This window comes from Passer montanus, unplaced genomic scaffold (genome assembly GCF_014805655.1).
Source record: "Passer montanus isolate IOZ18808 unplaced genomic scaffold, ASM1480565v1 scaffold35, whole genome shotgun sequence".
In the NCBI taxonomy this organism is placed as follows: Eukaryota; Metazoa; Chordata; class Aves; order Passeriformes; family Passeridae; genus Passer; species Passer montanus.
The window spans coordinates 2482511-2504797 of NW_024368263.1; the positions used below are offsets into that span (position 1 = coordinate 2482511).

The following is a 22287-nucleotide window of genomic DNA, read 5'->3' on the forward strand; positions in this document are numbered from 1 at the left end:
TTCTGTCAGCCACTGATTATGTGACCACTACTTTGGTGTAAGTCAGGACTGTGCCCTTCCCCTTCCCAGCAGCTCATCCCTACTGTTTTCTCTGTGCCAACTCCAGTGCTCACCTAACATTCACTAAGCACATCAGGGAATGGATCCAACTGGAAGCCTCAAAGGGAAAAAAAAAAAAAGAAACAACAAAAAAAGGGCAGTAAAGATGGATCCCAGCTGGCTCCCACTCCCAACGTTATTGTGCATCCGGGGAGGTAAAACACAAACAGTGCTTTTGGCAGGAGCCCACAGTTATTTAATACTTAAGCAACTGCACAATCACAGGCTTTAATAAAGGTGATGCTGAAAAATGTAGGGTTATCTTCTGAGAAGGGCAGGCCTGCACTCTTTTAATGCAAAAAGCAGATGTAGAAAACTGCCCAAGGAGGACCTTTGATTTCCATAGACTGACAGACAAAACTTGAGGTGTCCAGATTGGAGCAGTTACTCACTTTGTGTGAGAAAATCTTGCACCTTTTTGCATTAAAGAATTTTAACTGTGAAAGTCCAAGTTTCCAGAAAGGGAGTGGTTTGGTTCTTACATTACTCCAACTGTAAGTCTCTTGCAACAGTTCCTTTTCAACTAGATAAGATATGGTCTAATGGAACAGACCTACAGAATCCAGCATGGCAAGTATGCTGACCTCTAATAACCTGCTTCTGCACAAAGCCAGCCTGCACACTGCTGTGGGGAAAGGATATTAAAGATAAGATTGCAGAGACCTCAGTCCAGGTCTCAGACTGTCCAGCACTGCTCCCCCATGAGCTGTGACACTACCAAGTGCCCCCTGTGCTGCTTTTAAACCCATGTGCAAGTCTGGGCCGTGGTGAGACAAAGAATCCAGTCTGGGCAGTCACTGTGGGAAAAGGGGACTGACAGAATTGTAACCTGAGCCTTACACCTTCATTAGGAAAGGACTTCCTACATTGCTTCACAACTGCACAGCTTCACCCAGTATGCAAAACATGGAAAAGAGCAATTGGATTCCAGAGATTTTGCTGTACTTTTTACCCCAAATGCTGTTGTCTCATCCATGTTTCCAGGGTGCATTTTGAGGAGGATGAGTAGATGGGAGGAAGATTTCTGTTGCATTTAATGATGAGATTGGTTGAAGCAGTTTTGCCCTCTAAAGGAAGAAAATCCAATAGAGCAGTTGCAAAGTCTGGGCAAGCCAACTAAAAAGGATTTATAAATCCTAGACTTCAGTGATGGCTGCAGCAGGAGTCACAGCTGAGCACCTGAGTATTTACCATCTTAATTTACACTTAACCACATTTTAAGGCTGAAATATCAAACTGATTTGAGAGGTGAAGTAACTTCCAAACTCATTCATTTTTACTGATATTATTAAATGATACCACGCAAGTGCAGGAGTAACCTCAGGAACAGAGGATCAGTGCAAGGCAGTCAGAAATGCAATATAAAATGCAGTTTCTGTGCAGCTCCAAAGAGACCAAGCAGATTATTGTATTTCAAGCTGACAACCCTGGACTTTCCAAATCTAATAATGGTGCAATGAATAAATGAGATGTCACAAAAATCAAGAAAATATTCAGGCAGTAACTGAAATTACAGCATTGCCAGGGCAGATGGAAGATGCTTTTTACAAAGTGGGACTTACAAGGTCTAGCATGAATAAAAACCTGTGAATAAATTTTAGTAGCTATTAGAAAACATAGAGCACTATGTCAGCACAGCAGCTGTAAATCTGTAAGTGGCTCACATTTAAATGGGGATACTTTTAGTGACTTTTGGAAGCCACAGAACAAAGTCATCACTCCTGGTTCCACTGCCTCTGTCTAGACAAAGCTACACTATTGGTTTTAAGCTTATCTAGAAAAACACCAACACTGCCCTTTACATACATGTTTTAAACATGAGATTATTTTCATATTTTTAGGCATGAAGCCTTTCTCTCAGAGGAAAAGTTCACGGAAAATATTCAGGCAGTTACTGAAATTACAGCATTGCCAGGGCAGATGGAAGATGCTTTTTACAAAGTGGGACTTACAAGGTCTAGCATGAATAAAAACCTGTGAATAAATACTTTTGAGTGAACTTACCAACTAGCTCCTGAGGATCTCTTTTCTCCACTTCTGAGAATTCCTGAAAAAAAAGAGGAAGAAACAGATTTTAGTCAAGTTATGCCTCCAACCTAAAAAGCTACGCTGTTTATTTAGAAATGTACAACTTCTTTCTGAGACAAGAGAATGAAAACAATTTATTAAGAGGTATTATTAAGGTAAGAGGACAATGTTTGGACCATGGAAAGTCAAAGTCTAACAGGATGCTCCATTTCTTTGCAAAGCTAAATTTCATGAAAGAATTAAGGCTTTTTTTCACCAGGTCTTGAACACTGAACTCCTTTGGAATTCCACTGCTGTACACAAAGCCTTTCCTCAAAACACATCAAACCACAGATGCTTCATTTTTGGTGACTGGTCTGGGCACCAGCCAGGAGTCAGTGTTTTAGAGCACAGTTAGGTGAGCACAGGCTGGATCCAGGAGACTCCTTCAGTCCTGGGAATGCCAACCACAGCTCTGCAGCTCCCAGGGCTGTGAGCAGGATCAGCCTGGTGCATTCCCCAGAGCAATGTGACAACAGCCCAGGTGCTCCCAGAGCCAGAGCTCAGGGACAGCTCCTGCTCAGCCTCTCCAGGCTCTGGGAAGCTCCCAGAGCTCTGCAGGGTGCCAGGCTGCAGAGGTTTGCCAGATGTGTGTGTGTGATGCTAAATTCATCTCTGCCACTGTGCCGTGCAGGGCTTTGGCTGACAAACCCTCTCCAAACTGCCAGGGAGTGTGCTGGTGATGCAGATCCTGTGCTCCTGTTTTAGAAGGATGATCCCACTGTCAGTTCTCTTGCTGCTGCTTTCCAGGGGTGATACAGCCAACCTGCTCAACCAGGGACTCAAGAGCAACCTGCTCTGGCTTGCAGTGCTCTGTTTGGAGATGGCCACATAGATAATCCTTGCCTGGTTAAAGAAATTAAGGACACCTCATTTGCAGATGTTTGCAGCAGAGTGTGCTGAGCAGGAGGCATTATGTAGGATAAGACATTCTTAAATATGGTTTCACCATACTGAGACCAACACCCAAATATTCTGGTGCTTCTGGGAGATCCCAGGAGAGTCCCAAGCGATATCAAATTCAGCACAAATAAAGTTTCTGAAACAGTACCAGCTGTATCCTTCTCCCTCTCCCTCCCTCCCAAAGACCTTTTGTGACTCACTGGACTGTTCGTCCAAAATTCCTCAGTGCCTCCAAACACTGAGGCCATTCATTGAACCTGACACTGACAGAATGCTGCCTCCTTGCTGCTTGGTAACAGCTCCCTGACCCCCTCCTTTTCTCCATTTCCAGTCAGGTGAGAGGTGCATCAGGTGAGGAGAGAGCAGTGAGGTCACCAAGCCAGATGTGGGAACAGCCTGTGCCAAACCCACTCTGAAAATGACCCATTTGCAGAGAAGCCAAAGCCCTCTGGAAGCAGAAAAACAAATTCTTTGTGAGGCACTAACTGCTACAGGGCATTTTTTTATAGCCATTCATAGAAGACACAAAAAAAAAAAAAAAAAGAAAGCACTATTTCTGCATTAGTACACTTGTATCACAAAAATACAAGGCTAAAGCTATTTTAGAAAAAGAAAGAAGTGCACAGAGGAACAAGCATCTTCTCCCTGGCCAGCTGGCCCCAGGCCCTCTGAGATGGGCTGAAATGTCACAGCTCCAACCCCTCTGACACAATGGCTTTGGTGTGTGCATCAACAGCTCTTCTCCCAGCATCACAGAGCAAAATTTAAACAGGAACGTGACATTTCAAAGCAAAAAATTTACACCAAAGCAACAGCTCTCTTTGGTGAGAAAAATCCAGGGGTGCAGGGAATCCAGACTGTGTTCTCCACAAACCTAAGGGGATGGGGAGGTCACAGACTGAGCTTCAGGTCAGCACTGGAGAAGTGGGAGCAGTTCTGTGGTAACTGATGGGCTGTGAGGACAAATGCAGAGGCTGGAGAAGCTCTCAGAGCTGCAGATGCAAGGCAGCACCTGTCCAGGCACATACAGTGACTCACAGCAGTACACATATGTGTCAGGAGCCTGCTCAGTCCCTTCCAGGGGGGAGCTGGCTGGATGGGTAATTAAAACTGTTTCTCACCTTGGTTTGAGACAACAAGCAAATGTTTGTTGAGGTCAAAGGAGGGAACTGCTTTAGCTCCAACCTTGACTAAACTACATCCAGCACTCTTATCTCTTGAAAGTTTTCAGTGGAACTGAGAAGGAAGTGGAAGAGAGAGGCTGTCCCTGAGCAGCTCTGGATCCTTCTTCATACCCAGCACTGCATTTATTATTCCATTATGCTTCCCTTGTCCTTCTACCCACTTGTCTCCAAAGGCAAGAGAGATAACCCCCTAAAAACAGCAATATTGCCAAGCAGGCACAAGTGGCACAGCCAAATTCAGGGGCATCAGACCAGGCCACATGGCCCCAAAAAGGCTGCCCTCTTATTTGGGCCCTAACAGCCTGGCAAGGGGCTGTGCTGCATTTCTGACTTCTCATTTTCAAGTCTCCTGTATGCCTGGAGTTAGTACCAAGCATAAGCACACAGCTCTCAGGAAACATGAACTAATATGGTGAGAGAGAGTCTGATGGCAAAACCCTCTCCTGCCACGTACCTTATATTAGACACAGATCTCTGAAATGTCAGCTGTGTTAAATAAAATATTCTATGAACATCCAGAATCATCAGTAAGTTTGCTTTAACCAGGATTTTCTTCTTTCATTTTCATCCTTTGAGTCTGTCCCATTTGTAACAGGCTAAACCAAGCCAGTCCTGTCAGGCTGCACTGTTTTGCCCTGGCCCACACCTTCCCTGCACAGCCACCCCAACAAGTCCAGTCCCCACAGCCTCAGCCAAGACATCAGAGAGCCCAGAGCTGCACCAAGCAAAAGCAAACATGTTCAGCCCTGGATTGCAGCCACACCTCAGTGCCCAGGGACAGGAATTCTGCTTCGTGATGAGTTCCTCCACCCACTGCTCCATCCTGAACGAGCTGGAGACATCAACACAGCTTTTCATTAACTTGGGCTGCTTTCAAACCTCTTAAATGCCTTCAAAATACAAATGGATGACCAACTTCTCCTCCAGTGCTTGTTCATATTTGCTCAGCTTGCTGTTGAAAACTACGAGGCAAGCATCAACAACTTGACCAGAGTTTGGCAGATGCAGGGTTTAAGTAGTCTTGTTCAAACCTCTGAGTATCTGCTGAAGATCCAGAACATTCTAAAAACTTCCAGTGGAGCAATCACACAAGAACTGTTCTACACTCCCTTAGGCTAATTTAGGTTTGAGACACACGATGAGTACAATGAACTGATTAGGAAAGACAGAATAAAAGCCACAAATCTGCAGATCTTATCTAATACATTAAGTGGAATGAAATGGAGAATCACCAAGTGGAAAAATAAGGTACAATAAATACTGGAAAGTTGCTACCTTTTGGTTATGAAAGAGAAGAAATATTTATGCGTGGATGAGAGATTTCTAAAGGAATTCCAAAGCATTTAAACAATGGAAAATTTGAAGGTAACTGAATTTTATATAGGGAAGTTACCTAAATCCACTTAGGCAAAGGTGATCTCTGTAGATTACATCACCAATACCCACTGTGTTATGTATCAGAATCTCACATGGAGCATAAAATCAAGCAGGAGGGATTTTATGTCAAAAGACCCCATCAAAGAAAATATATGAAATTATTGGAGATTTCAAGCATCCCAGAGCTAAAGGCATCACTTAAAGAGTTCATTTCCATTTGAATTCTGAGGCCTTTCTGAGCGCTTCCAGCAGGAGGGATTTTATGTCAAAACACCCCATCAAAGAAAATATATGAAATTATTGGAGATTTCAAGCATCCCAGAGCTAAAGGCATCACTTAAAGAGTTCATTTCCATTTGAATTCTGAGGCCTTTCAAAAAACAATGTTAAGACTTTGCTAGTGACACCTGTACCACATAGTTTTCACAAACCAAACCACTGAAAATCTGTACGGAAGCAACTCTAAATTCAGTTATTGCTTGACTGAGTTAAAAAAAACCAAAAAACCAAAACCAAGCAGTACTGTGCTTTCCCATGCACTCAGCAAGCTGATTTTCTGGCTGCCATCTACTCTGCAGCCTTGATCTCACAAGATCAATGGTTTAAGGGCCCAAAGACAGCCAGCCTCACTCCAACAGAGCCTCTGAAAGGAGGTCCAGGGATGCCATGGTGCTCCAGAGCCAAGGAAGAAGAGTGGAAACACAAAAACAAGCAGGAGGGAGACTCCTTTCCCCTGATCTGCAGACTAATAAAGAGCAGACTCTGAAGAGCACAAGCTGTTATAGACAAAGTATTAAAAAAACCCCCAAACTTTATATTTTTCATAGATTTCTGTGCTTCCAAGAACAACTGTGCACATCAGCTCACTGACAGCAGACAACACTTATGCTGTTACTAATCCTGTTTGACTATAGGAAAAGGTTTTTCATTTTTTCCACTTTCCCAAGACAAATGGTTTTTTTCAAGCCCTGGACAAGATGAGTGCCTGCAAGAGCCTGGCTCAGTTTTCATGTATCATCACCAGTTAAAGAGGAGCATGATGAAGGGAGTGTGTGTCCACACACATAAGGGAAGTGCTGCATTTTTGCCTGAAGCTTTCACCTCACTGGGGTGACATATAGACCATCTTTTCAGTCCTACAGTGTCTCCATCCAGTTACATAAAAAACAGTGTCTGCTCAAGCTCCAAGGAAAATATAAACAACCCAACACAATCCTCACAGCATGGAACAGAGATTAAAGGAAGGAAGCAAAACAATATGAATCTGAGACTGATGAATTCCAGTTTGGACAGGCTTGCCCAGAACAGTTTTATTTAATGGAAAGAATGGACTGACTTAAAACAATGCTCACTAAATCCTTGCTGAAACAAGATCCATAAATCCAGCTCAGTGCTCACATCCAACAGAACTGCTGGCATTAACTGTCACCACAAGGTACAAATTCAAGCAATTCTTGCAGAAGCAGGTGCACATGTCAGTGCAGGTGCACTTCAAGCTACCAGGAGAAATGGTTCAAGAAGGAGGCAGAAGACAAAATCCAGACCCTGATGGCTTTAACAAAAATGCAAATTTTAAGAAATGGTGAAGTTGATGCCAGGTTTGCCACTGCTCAGTTGCATCCCCCAGACTTACAGCCAACTGAATCCTGCAGCTTCACTCTTCCACTGACTTCCAGGTAATATTAAAAGCAACTAGCTCAGCCAGTACCTCCCCCTCAATGTTTTCTATTTTTTTTTCAGCAAATGCTCTTGTGTTGCAGAATTTCTTCTCTCTTCCGACTACTTCACCTGATTGTTTGCATAAATGTAATGCAAATTTAAACTGTCGGCCACAAAATGTACAGACCACAAAATGTATCATTGTCAAGCAGTGTATTAGATTCAAGATACTGCAGAGAATTTTTCAGTACAGTAGCCAGGGGATCTGCTGCTGCAACAGCTGTTACAGTGGATTTCTTGAATCTGAGCAAGTGCCAGCAACAAGCTTTTGTAATTTTCCCTCTTCTCTACAATTCAGAATATCTCCTGTAGTCCCAAAACACAAACAGCTTCACTTGGCTGAGTATGATGGAAAGAAACTATAACTTAGCAGAAAGTGTTAGAGGAGTTGTCTAAGCCAAGTGATGATGGCCTTGCCAGAGCAAGCAGGTGAAATGTCTACATGATGCAGGCAGCAGGAGAAAGACAACCCCAAACCCTGCAACATGCTTCTTTCCTCCCCTTTTTCTTTTTTTTTAAAGGAACATGGTAGCAGTTATGTTCTTGCTTTTCCTCTACAACGATCAGAAGGGCTCATGGGAACAGAACACCAGAAATGTCTCATTTAATATGGAAAGTGCATGACATGATTTCATTTCTTGCTCCCCAGATGTGCCTGATGTTGGTGTGCACCCAGGCTGAAGGCAGCAAACAGAGTGCATGTCAAGTGCATTTAGAGTCTGGGGAAGAGAAAGCCAGGCCACAGGAGTACAATGCTTTTATTCCTCCTCCCCCCCACCCTTTTTTTCTTTTTTTTCTTGTATTGTGAGAGAGGAGAATCCCAGGAGAAAGCTTGAAACAAGCACATTTCCTACAGCCATATCCTGTTTGCCAGCTCTGCTACATAGCTCCAGGCAAAGTGCCCAGTTCAGCATGAGAAATTTAACCAAGAAAAACCTGAAGGGACCATGATCTAGATACCAAGAGAAATCCAGCAGCTCAGAAATAAGCCACCATAGGAAAAAAGCCTGATACATCCACCCTTCAGTGACTCTTATATACAGGCTTTACAAATCTGTTTGGAGATGCAGTCACAGACAGAAAGGGAAGGAAGAACAAATCAAAGAGTCAACTCCTGAGACACTCCCTATCAAAATGTGCATAGCTGACAATGCCTTTTACTTTTCCAGCTAAACTACATTTAAAAATACACATTCATTAATGAAATGAAATAAAAAACACTGAAAAAATCCCAACCAAGACCTGGCAAAACATTTCAGCGAGAAAGTGCTTTAGAAAGGAAGCATTCATAACATAAAGCCTTTAAATAGCTTCTTTGAAACTTGACTCCATTCACCTGACATATGCTATCTGAGTATTTGACAAAGATTATTTGTTAGGAGTCATTTCCAGTTAAGGAACTGTGTGCCAGAACTTTTGCTTTCCATGTGGAGGTACAATAAATAACACCTGATTCCCAGAGGAGCCTGGTCCCAAACCTGCTGCCCTTCACAGCCCCAGGAGCACAGCAGCTCCCAGCAGCTGCCCCTGATCTGTACAGCCCTAAAATTCTTTCAAGTCATTTTTGCTTACTACAATGAAATAGAAATTCACTGGTGAAGTACCAGCAAGACATGACAAGGCTGGAGGTGTCAAGGTACTTGGATGATTTTATTTTTTACAGCTTGTTGCAGTGCAGAATCAAGTAGAAGGTGAAGGTGGTCTGTGAAAATTCTGAAGCCTCGCAGCAGCAAAAGCTCAGGAGAACTGACAAAATTAACTTCTTGCACAAGCTTTCTCCCCTAGCACATAGTACTAAAAATTCTTCATGGTTTGGAGTAGAAGCAAGGTGAAATAGCAAATATCCTCAGCGAGACATTCACTCCTTCATGAATAGATCCCACGGAGTTTATCCAGATTTTGCTCCTTCTGTGCCCAGAACAAGGCAGCTGGAAGGAGCTATTTTCAGCTATTTGCTGGTATTTGAGGCAATGCTCCATCTGTGCTGACTGCTCAGCCTCTCACTGTGACATGCACAGACCTGCACACTCAGAACAGCCTATTTGAGAACAGCAGCCAGAAATAATTGCAGCTACAGAGCTGGACTTGAAGAACTCAGACCTTTATCAGGTGAAATATGCAAGGGGAAGCAGCTCCAGAAAGGACTTTTCTTCAAGTTTAAAGACAAACAGAACAAGCCTGGCTCTTCTTTGGAAGAAGGCATGCCACACCTGTGTCAATAATCCCTGGTATTCAGTACTGCAGGGAGTGAAGAGTCTGCTGCAACATGTATGCCCGGCGGGGAGGAAGGAACCAGCATGTCCAGGGACATGTCTCATCTTCCAAACAGCTCCAGAGCTGGATGGAAGCCAGGAGCTCTCCAGGAGGTGTTCCAGCTTCAGAGCCCCACGAGGCTGTGATCTGTCTCCCTCTCAGAGATGGAGACAGGAGTACGTGTGGCAAGGGGCAAAATAATCCCAGATGCCAAATGTTGTTTTGCTTCCTGCATGCAGAACAGCTTTGACTGCCTGTGATATTCTCTGGCAATAATCAAGGTTCACCCAGATAAAATGGGAAGCAGGTATCAGCTGGTTTCATATCTGAGCACTCACTGTAGCAGTGCAGAGACAGCATTTGCAGCTGAGTTACCTCTACTCCCCTCTAAACTCTCTTCAAAACTCTCTGGTTCTCTCTATAGAGCCCTGAAAAAACATCTGTCAAACCTAAAACAAGGAAAAACACACAGAGCTGGAAGCACAGACAGCATTTTACACAATTGTATTAAAAGGAAGCTAAAACACAGAAAAAGAATCTGAGGCTGCAGTGCTTATCACTGGCACCTTCAGGCTGTGCTTCCAGGCAAAGCAATGAGTGAGGAAATAAACCACTGGATTCTAACCTTGACCCCGACCCTGGGAACTGCACAGTTCATGCTCTGAAAGTGTTTACAGAGGTATGCTCACAGCCATGCATAATGCAAGGATATTAACTTAAGGATAGAACTTTTCCCAAACATACTTTTCCCCTTCTTTGGAGCAAAATAATTACACCCGAGATGAAAGTTAATGAGTAGGTTCAAGCATTTTTTGAGAAGCTGGCTTGATGAATGTATGCTGAATTCAGAAAAATTAATATGCCATATCAAAGTAAGAGTTAATTTCAGGGATTACATTACTGCACACACACCCATTTACTGGTTCTCAGCACTTACCACTTATACTTTAAATCAAGATAATTTTGGTATTTAAACAAACAGGTCAATGGGTAGGCAAGATAAAAAAACCACCACAGTCAAAAGCCTCTAAGTATTAGTACACACCTACACATCATAACACAGCAGAATTACTTTACAGGTATGCTGGATCAATAAAAGCTAAACATAATAAAGAGCTGATGATTATCAGGAAGAGGTACTTAGACATGCTTAGAGGCACAGTATTCCTCTGAAAATCTGACAGCCTTCTGAGAGATCCCAGTTTGGCTGCTTCTCCATACAACACCTCGAGGAGGCAGAGGGGACCCTTAAAAACAAAACCAGGAAAGGAAAACATCCAAGTAGCCACCTGTTCTGAAAAACTGCTACCATGTGTCAGGCATTCACCTGCCAAGGGAGTGGCAAATTTCTTTGCTTTCCTACACTGGCTGGTCCTGACACAACAATCAAGGCTCAAGAGTTAATGATTTCCCTCTGGGAAAGCTCCAGGAGCCAAGCTGCAGGGCTGGGCTCTGTCCTTGATCAACACTTGCAACCTGTTATTCATCCAGCCCTCCAGTATGAGGCACAGAACCCCCCAGGTGAGGCTTGGAGCACAAGGTCAATATTTTAAGGTTCATTTTTCATTTTCCAGCAGGGCTGGTCCATTTAGTGAGCTCTGAAAGCTTGTATCTTGTTCCTGCACCAAGGCTGTAACCAGAGCCAGCTGCTGGCCAGAGCCCCAGCAGCCTGCACCCTGTTAACCCTGTCCTTCCCAGCCAGCACAAGGCCACATTTCACACCCAAGCCCAAACCTCCTTCAGTTTGTAGCCAGGGCTCCATCAGCTGAGGAAAGGGCACAATGAACTCATCCAGGCTAGGGACTTCACTGTTTTAACATCACTGTTAAACATCAGATTTTGGTGCCTGTTTCTTCTCCCTTCAAAGCAGAAGGTTTTGTTTCTAAAGTGCTTTTAAGGCAGATGCTTGTTTCCAATTTGTGACTGCTCAGGTAAAAGGGATTGTGGCCATTCACAAACCTGTCCTGCTCCAGAGCCTGAGCATCCATCCAGCTTTGATTTCTGGAAGAGCAGTTAGTTCTACTGAGATTTGAATCTCCAGCTTCCCATGAGTGCCTGAAGCACTTTAAAATACAGTTACAGGATGCAACTGAATATACCTGAATCTACTGCTTAAACAGAAGGATTCTGCTTTTTGCTGCAAGCACAGTGTTTTTGACTAACTCCCAGATGCTCAGTAACACGAATTCCATGGGCCAGAAGTCTTCTCTGGAAGAAAGCTTCCAGGTGACTGATGAGGCTTAAATATCCTTCTCCTCCTGGCACACCTTTTCCTGCAAACAGGTGCATAAAAACTTCTCTATCTCGCCAAGCAGGAGTTTGACATCACAATGTTAGAACTTGGAAAGCTTATTGTGACTTGCTCCTTGGCACAAAAATAACCCACAGGAAAGCTGCAGTGCCAACCAGCACTTTGTACTGGCTTCCCCTCCAACAAAACCAAGGAGGGCAGATTCCCTGGAATCAACAGAAAAACCTGAGACAAATATAAAATAAATATCTTCCCAGTGGGGCTATTTGAGGCAGGCTCCAAATTCCACTCTCCCCATCATCACTTGACCAAAGAATTTTTACATCATTCCCCACTTTCTGTCTCCTCTGATTCCACCCACAACTACCCTTCTGAAGGTTTTGGTTCTGGCACTATCCAAGTGCACAATGAGGGCAAATCACAGGATGAGCAGCAAGGGAATATAATGGAGCCACACAACCTGGCTCCATTATTCAAGGTATAAGTTCTAGGTAGTTCATTCACAATATGTACAAAAAAGCAAAACACCAGCCAAAAAAAGAAAAAAAAAACCTAAACAAATATATATATATGTATGTATATCCCCTCAGAGCTTGAAATTACTATAATTGACTGATGAATTGATTTTTTTTTCTCATTCATGCATTTTAAATTATTTACTTTCTGCATATATTCAGACCTTGGAAAAGCCCTAGGCACATATAAAGAGCATGAATCTATTTAAACATGTTTCCAGGTCTCTGATGTCTCCATGAAACTGAGCAGGCACAGCTACAGCACTCTGCAGGTTCAAAACAAAATTAAATTACCCAAAAGTGTTACCAAGTTATAATCAAAGGCCTCCTTTTTTGCTGTACTTTGGATTTACAGTAACTGCACCACTTGTTAGCTCTCACAGACATTACAAGCTCCAAGCAGTGAGGATGGAGGAGAACACTGCCACTTGGTGGGAAAAGGAGAAATGAAACATTTGCAGGTGCTCCAAGTACAAATACTTGCACATCTCTCCCCATCCCAGTGAATTTCCAGTCAGCCTGGCTGGTGCAGCTGCCCCAGTGCCCCCACAGGCACACCCCAGCAGGGCACTGGGCTGCCTCCACAGCCCCACCCTGCCCAGTGCCAGCTGGCTCTACAGCTGTCACTTAAAACTCAAAAAAACCCAAAAGGCCAAAGGACACAATTCTCTTTTTCACCTGTGTTTGAAGACATCTATTAAGGATAACATGGAAGCCTGAAACTGCTGAGTTTCAGACTGATTTCAGCTTTGCCTCCCTCCTACTCAAATCCTCACTTTTCACACCACACTGGGATGGCAGGAATTACATTTTACCATTATTTTATTTATTTATTTAATTCACATTTTCAGTTCTTGCAGAGTTGCTATTGCAGTCTACCAGGATACAAAATGCTTTTTATTTTGAACACATTCATTATTTCTTTGCTTCCTCACTGAAGCTGAAATGCTGCTCTGTGGCCACGTGTGGCTCTTCTTCAGAAGCACAAAATGCACCTGGACAGCAGCACACAAAACCCACAGAAAGCAGGAGGCTTTTCAAACAAGCCAACATGAAACGTCAGTGACATAGTAAAGCAGCACCCACACAATTCAGTGGTGAGATTTCTGTCACGTATGATTACTCAGATAAGAGCAGCTACAGACTAATTCTGTTTTTTTTTCTCTCTGCCAGACCTATTCTCCACTGCCCTGAAGTCCTACAGGCCTTTTACAGAAGACAGAAATGCATTCTGTGTATTCTGGAAACACTTCCAACAGGGCCCTACTACACAACTTCAAAAACTTGATTTACACCAAATTTATCTTCTAAGGAAATCCCATATTTTTACTTCATAGAACGTATTTGAATCCAGCAGTTTTTACAGAAATATTGTGAGAGATTCCCTTTTCCTTTCTTTCAAAAACACACTCTTTCTTGCAACAAGGAAAGGAGAAAATGCATTCCATTTCCAAGTGCCTGGGAGCCATTTCCCACACTGAGACTTTACCAGCTGCAGTACAGCTGCCAAGATTTCCAGCTGTGTATCACTGGAAAGCCATACAAATATTGTGGGACCTGGAAGAAGGTGCTGCTATAAAACTAAGTCAAATAGAATAGCTAAACACATCCATTTGCCTTCATCCTAGCCTATCAAAGCCCTGTGGTAAATCAAATTCTCTACAAAATTCTGCTTTGCAGCACAGTCCTCTGGTTTTTGTAGCAGAGTTTAGGGACTGCCTGCATCCTTGAGGAAGCTGCTGGATAAAATGAATGCCCTTGCAATTGTTCATCACTCAGCACCCCTGATGAACAGGATTGCTTCTACTGAACTAACATAAAAAATTTAAACACAGTTGTCTATAGCTTCAAATGGATTTGGTCTTTTGTCCTCCAGCTTTCAGCCTGACCCATGTCCTGTGTGCTGTTAAACACCTGCTCTTCAGCAGAAACAAGGTGAACTCCCAAGATAAAGACATTTTCAACTATTTATGATAATAGCTATCATCTAGGGATCTTATTTCACTTTTTAAATTTATCTATGACCTTTACAAAAATGCTTCATTCAAAAGGACAGAGCTGGAGAGAACTGAATTGATTCTGACACCTTCCATGGCTTGTAAGAGCACAGGATCATTTTTTCATTAAGTTCTACATGAAGAAATTATTCCAACTAACACTGGTCATACAGAATTCTGTACTGGATGCAGCACCTGCCACATCACTGCAAAACAGGTGAGATGCTGTCAGCAAACTTCAGATCTAATGCACAACATGACCAAATTCATGAAGGCCAACCTTCACTGTGACCCAGCCTGTGATCTGTTAACTGCCTTTGGCAGGAGCCAGAACTAAAGTCAGAAACACAGGTTAAAGCTACAAAAGGTGTGGAACTAACTACAGATCACAAATGAACACCAAGCCATGCTGTTAAAACTTACTCCTCTTGTACTGAGCTTCCCCACCACCACCAGACCACACTTTCAAATACCTTTAGGTCACCAGCCTCAGGTTTTTCAGTCTCTGAATCGTCATCTTCCTACAAGACAAGAATTTACAGGATTAAGCTTAAAGAGCAGGCCTGGCAAGCAACTGAACTTACAGCAAAGGGCATTCAGCAGCCCAGCAGCAGTCCAAGACCCTTTCCACGGAGAGTAGTTTTGCCCCACCCACTCATAACCAGAAAACAAGTCCTACAGTCAGGGGAAGAAGTGTTCGTTTTGTTTTGGGGTTTTTTGTAGGCAAAGCATCACTCAGCAGCAGTTGTCCCTACAAAACTCATGCAGCTCTGGAATGCTCAGAATTAGACAACAAGAAGCAGCAGAACTGGGGAAAAAAAAGCATTTGTCCTTTGATAATTCTGTCCCCTCCAGCTGGCAGATGGTGACTGCCAAGCCTCTGCTCAGCAGTACCCACAGAAAAAGCAGCATTTGCAAGACCTGTGATAGTCCCAAGCATCAGCAACACACACAGGACACACAGCTGGCCTGCCAGCAAACCAAACATGCAGGCTTGGAGAGGGGCTGGCCTAGCAGCAAGTTCCAGGGATCCAGCAGACACAGCCTCCTTGCTGGTGCAGAGCTCGCAGGTGCTGTGAACCTCCACACAAGGGAACACTGACAAACTCCAGTGACAGTCTCCATCTTTTAAACATTTCTTTTATGAACCAGAAATGAACCAAAGGACTGGGGTAACTTCTGCCCTGTGAGAGTTTAAAATACTGAACACAGTGAAAATCCACACCAGGTGAGCAGAAGCTGCAGGCTGGTCCCCACTGGCAGTACACCTGCTGTCCCCTCACTGGGTATCCTCCAGTGCCCCTCTTTCTAGACATAAACACATACCCTGGGTTCAAAACAAGTTTGAGGAGCAGAAAGTGTTTTTCATGCTCACATAACTCAGCAAAATGTTTTTTCTTTCAAACTTTCCCACAAATTTCACTGTTGGCCCCAAGACAAGAACTTGGTGTTTCAGCTTCAAAAAGAAAAAGTGAAATGAGAGGTGCAACTGAAAGGAAGAGTTTACAAGGAACTGCCCACCTCAAAGCATTGGCTCAGGAGCCAGTTCTGACAAGGCAGGCTAGAGCTGACCACACCATAATGGCAGGAAGTTTTAATTGACTGAATTAAGATGCCTCTCTGCAGATTTGAGACACAAACTCCTTCCCTTTCTGAAAGATGCACACTTGACAATAATTCAGTCCAGACTGTCAAAAGTTAATTACAGTGAGTTTGTAACTAGCAAAGAACCAACTAACTTGGTGTTTCCCACAAATGAGATTGCTCTCCCCTCTACAGTCTCTATTATATAGATAAAAGTGATTTCATCAAAGCAATAATGGGGTGAATTATCCATGATGCAGACAGTAACTGAAACAGCTCTCCAAAACTTCTGACCTAGCAGGGAGTAAGAACATCAACAAACAAAGCAGCATTACTGAGAAGTGGATTTGAGTAAAAACAGAGGCTTTTCAGTCACTGTAAAAGTAGTTAAAACACCCACTGAGTTGTACAGAGCAAAGCACAGGACAGCCTGAGTGCACTCACCCTGTTTCTAAAAACAACTCATAAGCCCCAGGAGCTACCAGCACAAGCAATGCCAAGGAAGGTTTCAAGTCTGCTCAGAGAATATTTAATGGGGAAAAAAAATGGGAAGCAACTTGTGCAAACTGCATTGTAACCACAAACCTCAGCAAGATCCACTGGCTGAGAGCAGAGTGATTGTCCTGAAGATGGACAGCTGCAACCTGCACCAAAAGCTGTGCATGCATTAAAGGCACTCCATCTGCAAGCCTTTGCAATACTAACTAAACACAGCTGACCTTGGCAAGCTCCTGCATCACTCACAGGGCTTCCCAGACCTCACTGAAGCAGAGTCTAGAAGTGCTGGATATAAAAAGAAGAATCACTGGAGCAGTAAAAGGTTCACTGCTTTGCTAAGGGAGACACCAGGGGCAACAGAACAGAACTTAAAACAGGAACAAGAGACTGAGGGATTTATTGGCTGCTTCTTGGGCAGACAAATGGCAGAAAAAAGTCTCCTGAGAGACTGATCCAACACCTACAGAGCAGATTTCAGTGAGGAAAAGTTATGGGAGTAGCCCTGGGTTTTTGGCTATGTGGTAGAAGAAAGAACTGGAACAGGGAGAAGATAAGAAAAAGGGTGACAATAAAGAAAGGAGATGAGAACTTTCTCTTTTCCTCTCCAAACTTATTGTTTCACTCCCCCAGACCCCCACAGTGCTGCTATCTCAGAATTCAGGGGATATCAGACACGTGCCATGCTCCTGTGACAGACAAAAGCCACCCACATGTACACAGGACACTGCTGCATCAAGGTGACTTGATGCAGGGAGTGCATTGAGCTACACACAAAAGAACAATTTAAGACAGCACAGAAGTTTATTCTTTTTAATCCACCAGCTGACAGTGTGGTCCTCTTACCAGGTTCTTACAGGTCAACTAGGTTTAAAGAATAGCTTTTATTTGGAGTGGCTGTAACAGCCTTTTTCCCATAAAAGAGTCCAACGACACCAACACAGTAACGAGCAACACGAGCTGTGCCAAGCTGCTGATGGGCTTCAGGGCAAATGCTTTCTACTTGGAAACAAAGTGGAAAGGAGGAGGTGGAAAGGGCTGAAACCCACACCAGGACTCAGATATTCCGGGTTCCACCAGCTGGGGTTTTTATTGGAAAGAGAAAAGTCTCTAGGGCCTGTGTGAGGGGCCAGGGCGGTACTTACTGACTGCCTGCTGTTCTCATCGTCCTCCTCTTCGTACCCTTCCTCGTCCCCATCCAGGCGGGTAAAGTCATCTTCTCCGTACCCAACCGACACCAGGCCTCCTTTCTCTCCTAAGGAGCAAGAGAAGGGGAAAACGGTGAGGGAAGGGGAGGCGGCAGCGCGCGGGGCTTTCCTCCACACAGGGGAAAGCGCCAGGCCGGCGCGGGCCGCGCGGCGGAGCCCCGGCGCTCCAGCCCGCCGCGTGCCCCGGCTCCCTGCCCGCCCTCACCCGTGGGCGCTCCCCCGTCGCTCCCCGCCGTGCCGGCCTCGCTGTCCGACTCCGGGTCCGAGTCCTCGGCGTAAACCGCCAGCGAGGAGAGAACGCTGCGCTTCGCCGCCGCCATCTTCCGCCTCGGCCGCGGCGCACTTCCGGCGCGCGGGGATGACGCGCGCTGCGCTGTCACCATGGCAACGCCGCCCTTCTTCCGCCCTCAGCGGGCTCCCGGCGCAGCGGGGCAATCCCGCCCTCACGGCCCGGGGCAGAAACTGCTCGGGGAACTCACGGCCGGAGGGCAAAACCCCCAGCCAGGCGGAGCGCAGCGTCCCGGGGGAGGAGAGGGGGTGAAAAGTGCGCGGGGTGGCCCTTTAAGTGAAGCTTGCGACGTCATTTTGTGGCGCCGCGACAGCGCCGGCCGGGTCTGGGGCGAGCGCGGAGGGTGGGAACGGAACGGAACGGAACGGAACGGGCCGGGGCGGAGGTGGGAGCGGGGACACAGGGCCCTGGCGAGGGAGGAAAGGAGCGGGGTGGGTGAGAAGGAGGGCTGCCACCTGCCCTCCCACCCCCTCCACGGCGGGCACTGAGCCCCCTGTGCCGTGCCCCATGGTGGGGGCTGACCCAGAATAAACACAGTGTGGCCCTCCCCAGTGAGGGCGTCTGGAGAAGCATCCCTGAGAGACCCGGCAGGAGGGGCAGCGTGGCAGGGAAGCCCCGGGGGAGGCCGTGCGGGTGGCCGAGGTGGGGGCAGGCCTCGGGCGGAGGGGGTGGCAGCGCCCGGGGCTTGCTCAGGCTCCTGTCGCCCGCAGGATGAGCGGGAAGGCTCCGCCGGGCCTGGAGGGCAGGGTGCGGAAAACGCTGCAGAAAGTCTTCGGCTTCGAGTCCTTCAAGACTTCCCTGCAGGAAAGTGCGACCATGGCTGTGGCGAGAGGTGAGGCTGGGCACGGGAGAGGCGTGTCCGTGTCCCTCCCGCGGGGCTGGCACCGCAGGAGCTGCTGCTGTGAGCCGGACTGAGCAGCAGCGCCCAGCCCTCCACGCCCTCCTCTGCTCTGGCACGGTTTTGGTGGCCCAGGAGCACGTGCTGCACATGAGCTCTGCATCCTTTCCTTTGTTTTGTAACACCATCCTTGTATCAGCCGTGGAAATGGGGAAAGTGCAGCATTGTTGGTGTCTTTTCTAGTTGTCTCCTCATGCCTGCCAGGGTGTTTGTGGTCAGATGACATCAGAGCTGTTAACATTTGGGCATTTTCAGAGTAAAACTGTCCTTGTGTTAAAGACAGTACCAGTAGAGGGCTTGATTTCTTGGCATAGCTTGGATCCTCAGAATCGTGGGGCCCTTATCAGAAACATTTTTGTGCTGATGTTGACACACACCCCAACAGGCAGCTCACACAAACAAGCTGCCAGCTCCCCCAGCAGCTCTCTCAGTGTGAATCACAACAGTGCCCAGTTCAGTTTCCATCTGTCACCACTCACTGTTGGCAGCAGACCTGTCAGAAGTGGGATTCTGTGTGCAAGGTGTTAACCTGGTGTCACTGGCACCTTCCTGGCTTGAGCTGGATCTTGGTTAGTGCAGGAACAGTCACTCTGCAGGATGTTAGCAGTTTGGTTGAGATTTCCAGCTCCTGTTTCATGTGGGGGGCCTTTCTGGGATAAGCTTTAAGAGGATGTGGTGAAGTTCTGTCGTGGGGCTGGTAATGTGGTAAGTGGAGGTCTGTAAAATGAGTGAAAGCAGCTTTTCTGGAGGAGATTCAGCATGAATATCTTCTCTTTATCTGGGTTTCTGTGTATCTTCTGGTAGTTTTGTACAGCTGCCTCTCAATGTTTACAAAGCAATCTGAGGTTCTTTGAAGGAAACCACTGCTGGCATGCAAAGTGTTGCTGTGCTTTTAGAACCTAAACTGAAGGGTTTTGTTGCTGTGCCACCTGGTACATGCACACAGGTGCTGTTTCTGCCCATTCCTCCTGCCTGAGCCCCAGGAATTCACCACCACTCAGAGGCCTTGAGCTTTCTTCTGTTGTTTTTGCAGGAGAGAAGGATGTCTTTGTGTGCATGCCCACAGGGGCAGGGAAATCCTTGTGCTACCAGCTTCCTGCAGTTCTGGCAGTGGGCATCACCATTGTCATTTCACCTCTGATTGCACTGATTCAGGTAACTGTCTCCTGTCAGCTGGGGAACAGCAGCCAGGGAAGGGGAGCCTCTGGAGGCACAGCAGCTGCCCTCTTGTCTTTCTGCCCACAATCTCTGCTGCTGACCTGCCTCTGGATTCTCTTCATGTCTCAGTGTGCTTTCCTTACCCTGGGATAGGTGAGGACAGCAGAGTATGATACTTTGCATTTCTCTAAAAGGATGGTTTTGCCTTTAATAATAACAACCTGGTGGTTTTTATAACTGAGCCTTTCTCCATTTTCTCCAGACATTAGCAGTAAAGCAGAGTAACTCAAATGCACCAAAAGATGGATCTTTAACCAGAAAAAAACCTGCCACTTTACCTATAAAGTAATAACTCCAGGAGTGATGAAGTTGCCTTTGAAGGCACAATTCATTCTGCATCAAAATGTCTTTTTGTTGCAGTCAATCTGTGATGGGAAAAAGCTGGTTTAGTAGAGCTGCTCCATGAGCTCTTTCATCTGTGAGACTTTTTTTCCTCTGTTTTGCCTTTTCTACTGTTTCATCACCTGTTGGGAAAAACAATTTCCTGTAAGAGCAGCTGTAGCATTGCTTAGACTTGTGCAGGCCATTAGCACTGTGTGACATCTGCTGCTGCAGGCTGCTGGTTTGGGATTTGTTATTTGTGGAATTATTTTAACTTCTTTACAGTCTCACTGTAATACATGTTAAAAACAACAGCAGGCTTGGTGATACTTCTCAGAAAGATACTATAAAGAGTGAATTTGTTCCTGATTACTGATGAAACTCCAGCATGGCCAATATTAGTGAAATGGAGGTTAAGATACTGATAAGAGAGTTACAAATAGATTGAGATGGGCTTGATGAGTCTTAGAGGAAAGAGCTGAAGTAAACCCCCAGAGTCTTCTCATCCAGCCCTGAGAAGGGGTTGCTGTGCCTGGAATGATCATGATGTATTTCAGTGTAACCAAACTTCAAGAGTTCAGCCTGTGCAGTTCATTATAGGGAAGGCTGAAGGGTGACTGTGAACAGAAAACAGAAACAGACATTAAATCAATTACTGAAGTCAGATATTGAGTAAAATTATGAGATACCTGCTTTTCAGGACTCTTCCTATCCTGAAATGTCAGGTGCTAGTCAAGTGCAAGTGAGCAGGGGACAGGGAAGTAAATTTGTATGGCCAGTGTTGATCTGGATGTGATGCCATCTTCTTGGTTTTCATGACACAACTCTCATCCATGCTTCTGGTTCTGCTGCAGTGGTGATTTGCATGATCCTTGCACTTTGTCCTGTCTCAGTTGTGTTAGGACATCGTTCAGTTATTTAAGAGTGAGCTGCTCCCTGTTCTTGCAGGGTGGGAGTGTTCATTTTCCATCTGTGACAACTCTGTGGTGTAAATACTGAGATGTGTTCAGGTCACTGTGCTTGTGATGAGTTGCTCTGCATAGATCCCTGCTGGTATTCCCCAGCAGCAAAAAGACTGTTTTAAAGTGAATGGATGCATAAAAATGCAGTTGAATGTAAGAGCTGGATGGAGCTCACAGGTGAAGGAAAAGGCATCTAGAATTGAAATTGTGAATAACAGGGCTGTAGGTGTGTGTTGACCTGGGATTTGATCCTGGAGGTGGAAGCGGGGGCCTCACCTGGGTCTCCCTACTAAACTTTCTTGATGCTGTTGACTTTCTTTATTCCCATTTGATTTTAATTTCTATTTTGTATTTATTTTAGGATCAAGTAGATCACCTGCTGGCTCTGAAGATCAAAGCCTGCTCTCTGAACTCCAAACTCTCTGCCCAGGAGAAGAAAACCATCCTGGCTGACTTGTCAAGCGAAAAGCCTCAAGTAAAGCTCCTGTACATCACCCCAGAGATGGCAGCTGCCTCTTCCTTCCAGCCAACACTGAACTCCCTGGTGTCCAGAAACCTTCTGTCCTATTTGGTCATTGATGAAGCTCACTGTGTTTCCCAGTGGGGCCACGACTTCCGTCCCGACTACCTGCGCCTGGGCGCCCTGCGCGGCCGCATCCCCCACACCCCCTGCGTGGCCCTCACTGCCACTGCCACCAAGCAGGTCCAGGAGGACGTGGTGGCAGCACTCAAGCTCAAGCAGCCGCTTGCCACCTTCAAGACTCCTTGTTTCAGATCTAACTTGTTCTATGATGTGCAGTTCAAAGAGCTCCTTACTGATCCGTACGCCAACTTGAAGGATTTCTGTCTGAAGGCGCTTGAAGTGAAGGGCAGCACTGGGGTAGGTTTTACCTTTAGGGAAGAAAACTAAACTGGACAAAATCTACCTTAATGGTGCCTGACCTTCC

The 22287-nt window shown here is 45.6% G+C and overlaps 2 protein-coding genes across 9 annotated transcripts in view; one reads left to right on the forward strand and one right to left on the reverse strand.

Moving 5' to 3' along the window:
- LOC120505398 (SAP30 binding protein) overlaps positions 1–18018 on the reverse strand; it is a 29180-nt gene extending 11162 nt beyond the window's left edge. The window contains exons 1-4 of one of the 2 annotated variants that reach the window (XM_039715842.1): positions 17858–18018; positions 17590–17699; positions 14839–14886; positions 2104–2146 (exon numbers count right to left, since the gene is read on the reverse strand). In XM_039715842.1, coding sequence (XP_039571776.1) covers positions 2104–2146; positions 14839–14886; positions 17590–17699; positions 17858–17972 — 316 coding nt within the window. In that variant the 5' untranslated portion in view covers positions 17973–18018. The remainder of the gene's footprint in view (positions 1–2103; positions 2147–14838; positions 14887–17589; positions 17700–17857) is intronic. The other variant, XM_039715843.1, reaches the window with a different exon arrangement.
- A 53-nt stretch (positions 18019–18071) lies between these two features.
- RECQL5 (RecQ like helicase 5) overlaps positions 18072–22287 on the forward strand; it is a 38016-nt gene continuing 33800 nt past the window's right edge. For 4 of the 7 annotated variants that reach the window (XM_039715834.1, XM_039715839.1, XM_039715840.1 and 1 more), the window contains exons 1-4: positions 18191–18326; positions 18652–18773; positions 19873–19994; positions 21702–22220. In XM_039715834.1, the coding sequence (XP_039571768.1) occupies positions 18653–18773; positions 19873–19994; positions 21702–22220 (762 nt within the window). In that variant the 5' untranslated portion in view covers positions 18191–18326; position 18652. Of the gene's footprint in view, positions 18327–18352; positions 18373–18651; positions 18774–19872; positions 19995–21701; positions 22221–22287 lie in introns of those variants that run through there. The other 3 variants (XM_039715835.1, XM_039715837.1, XM_039715838.1) reach the window with 3 other exon arrangements.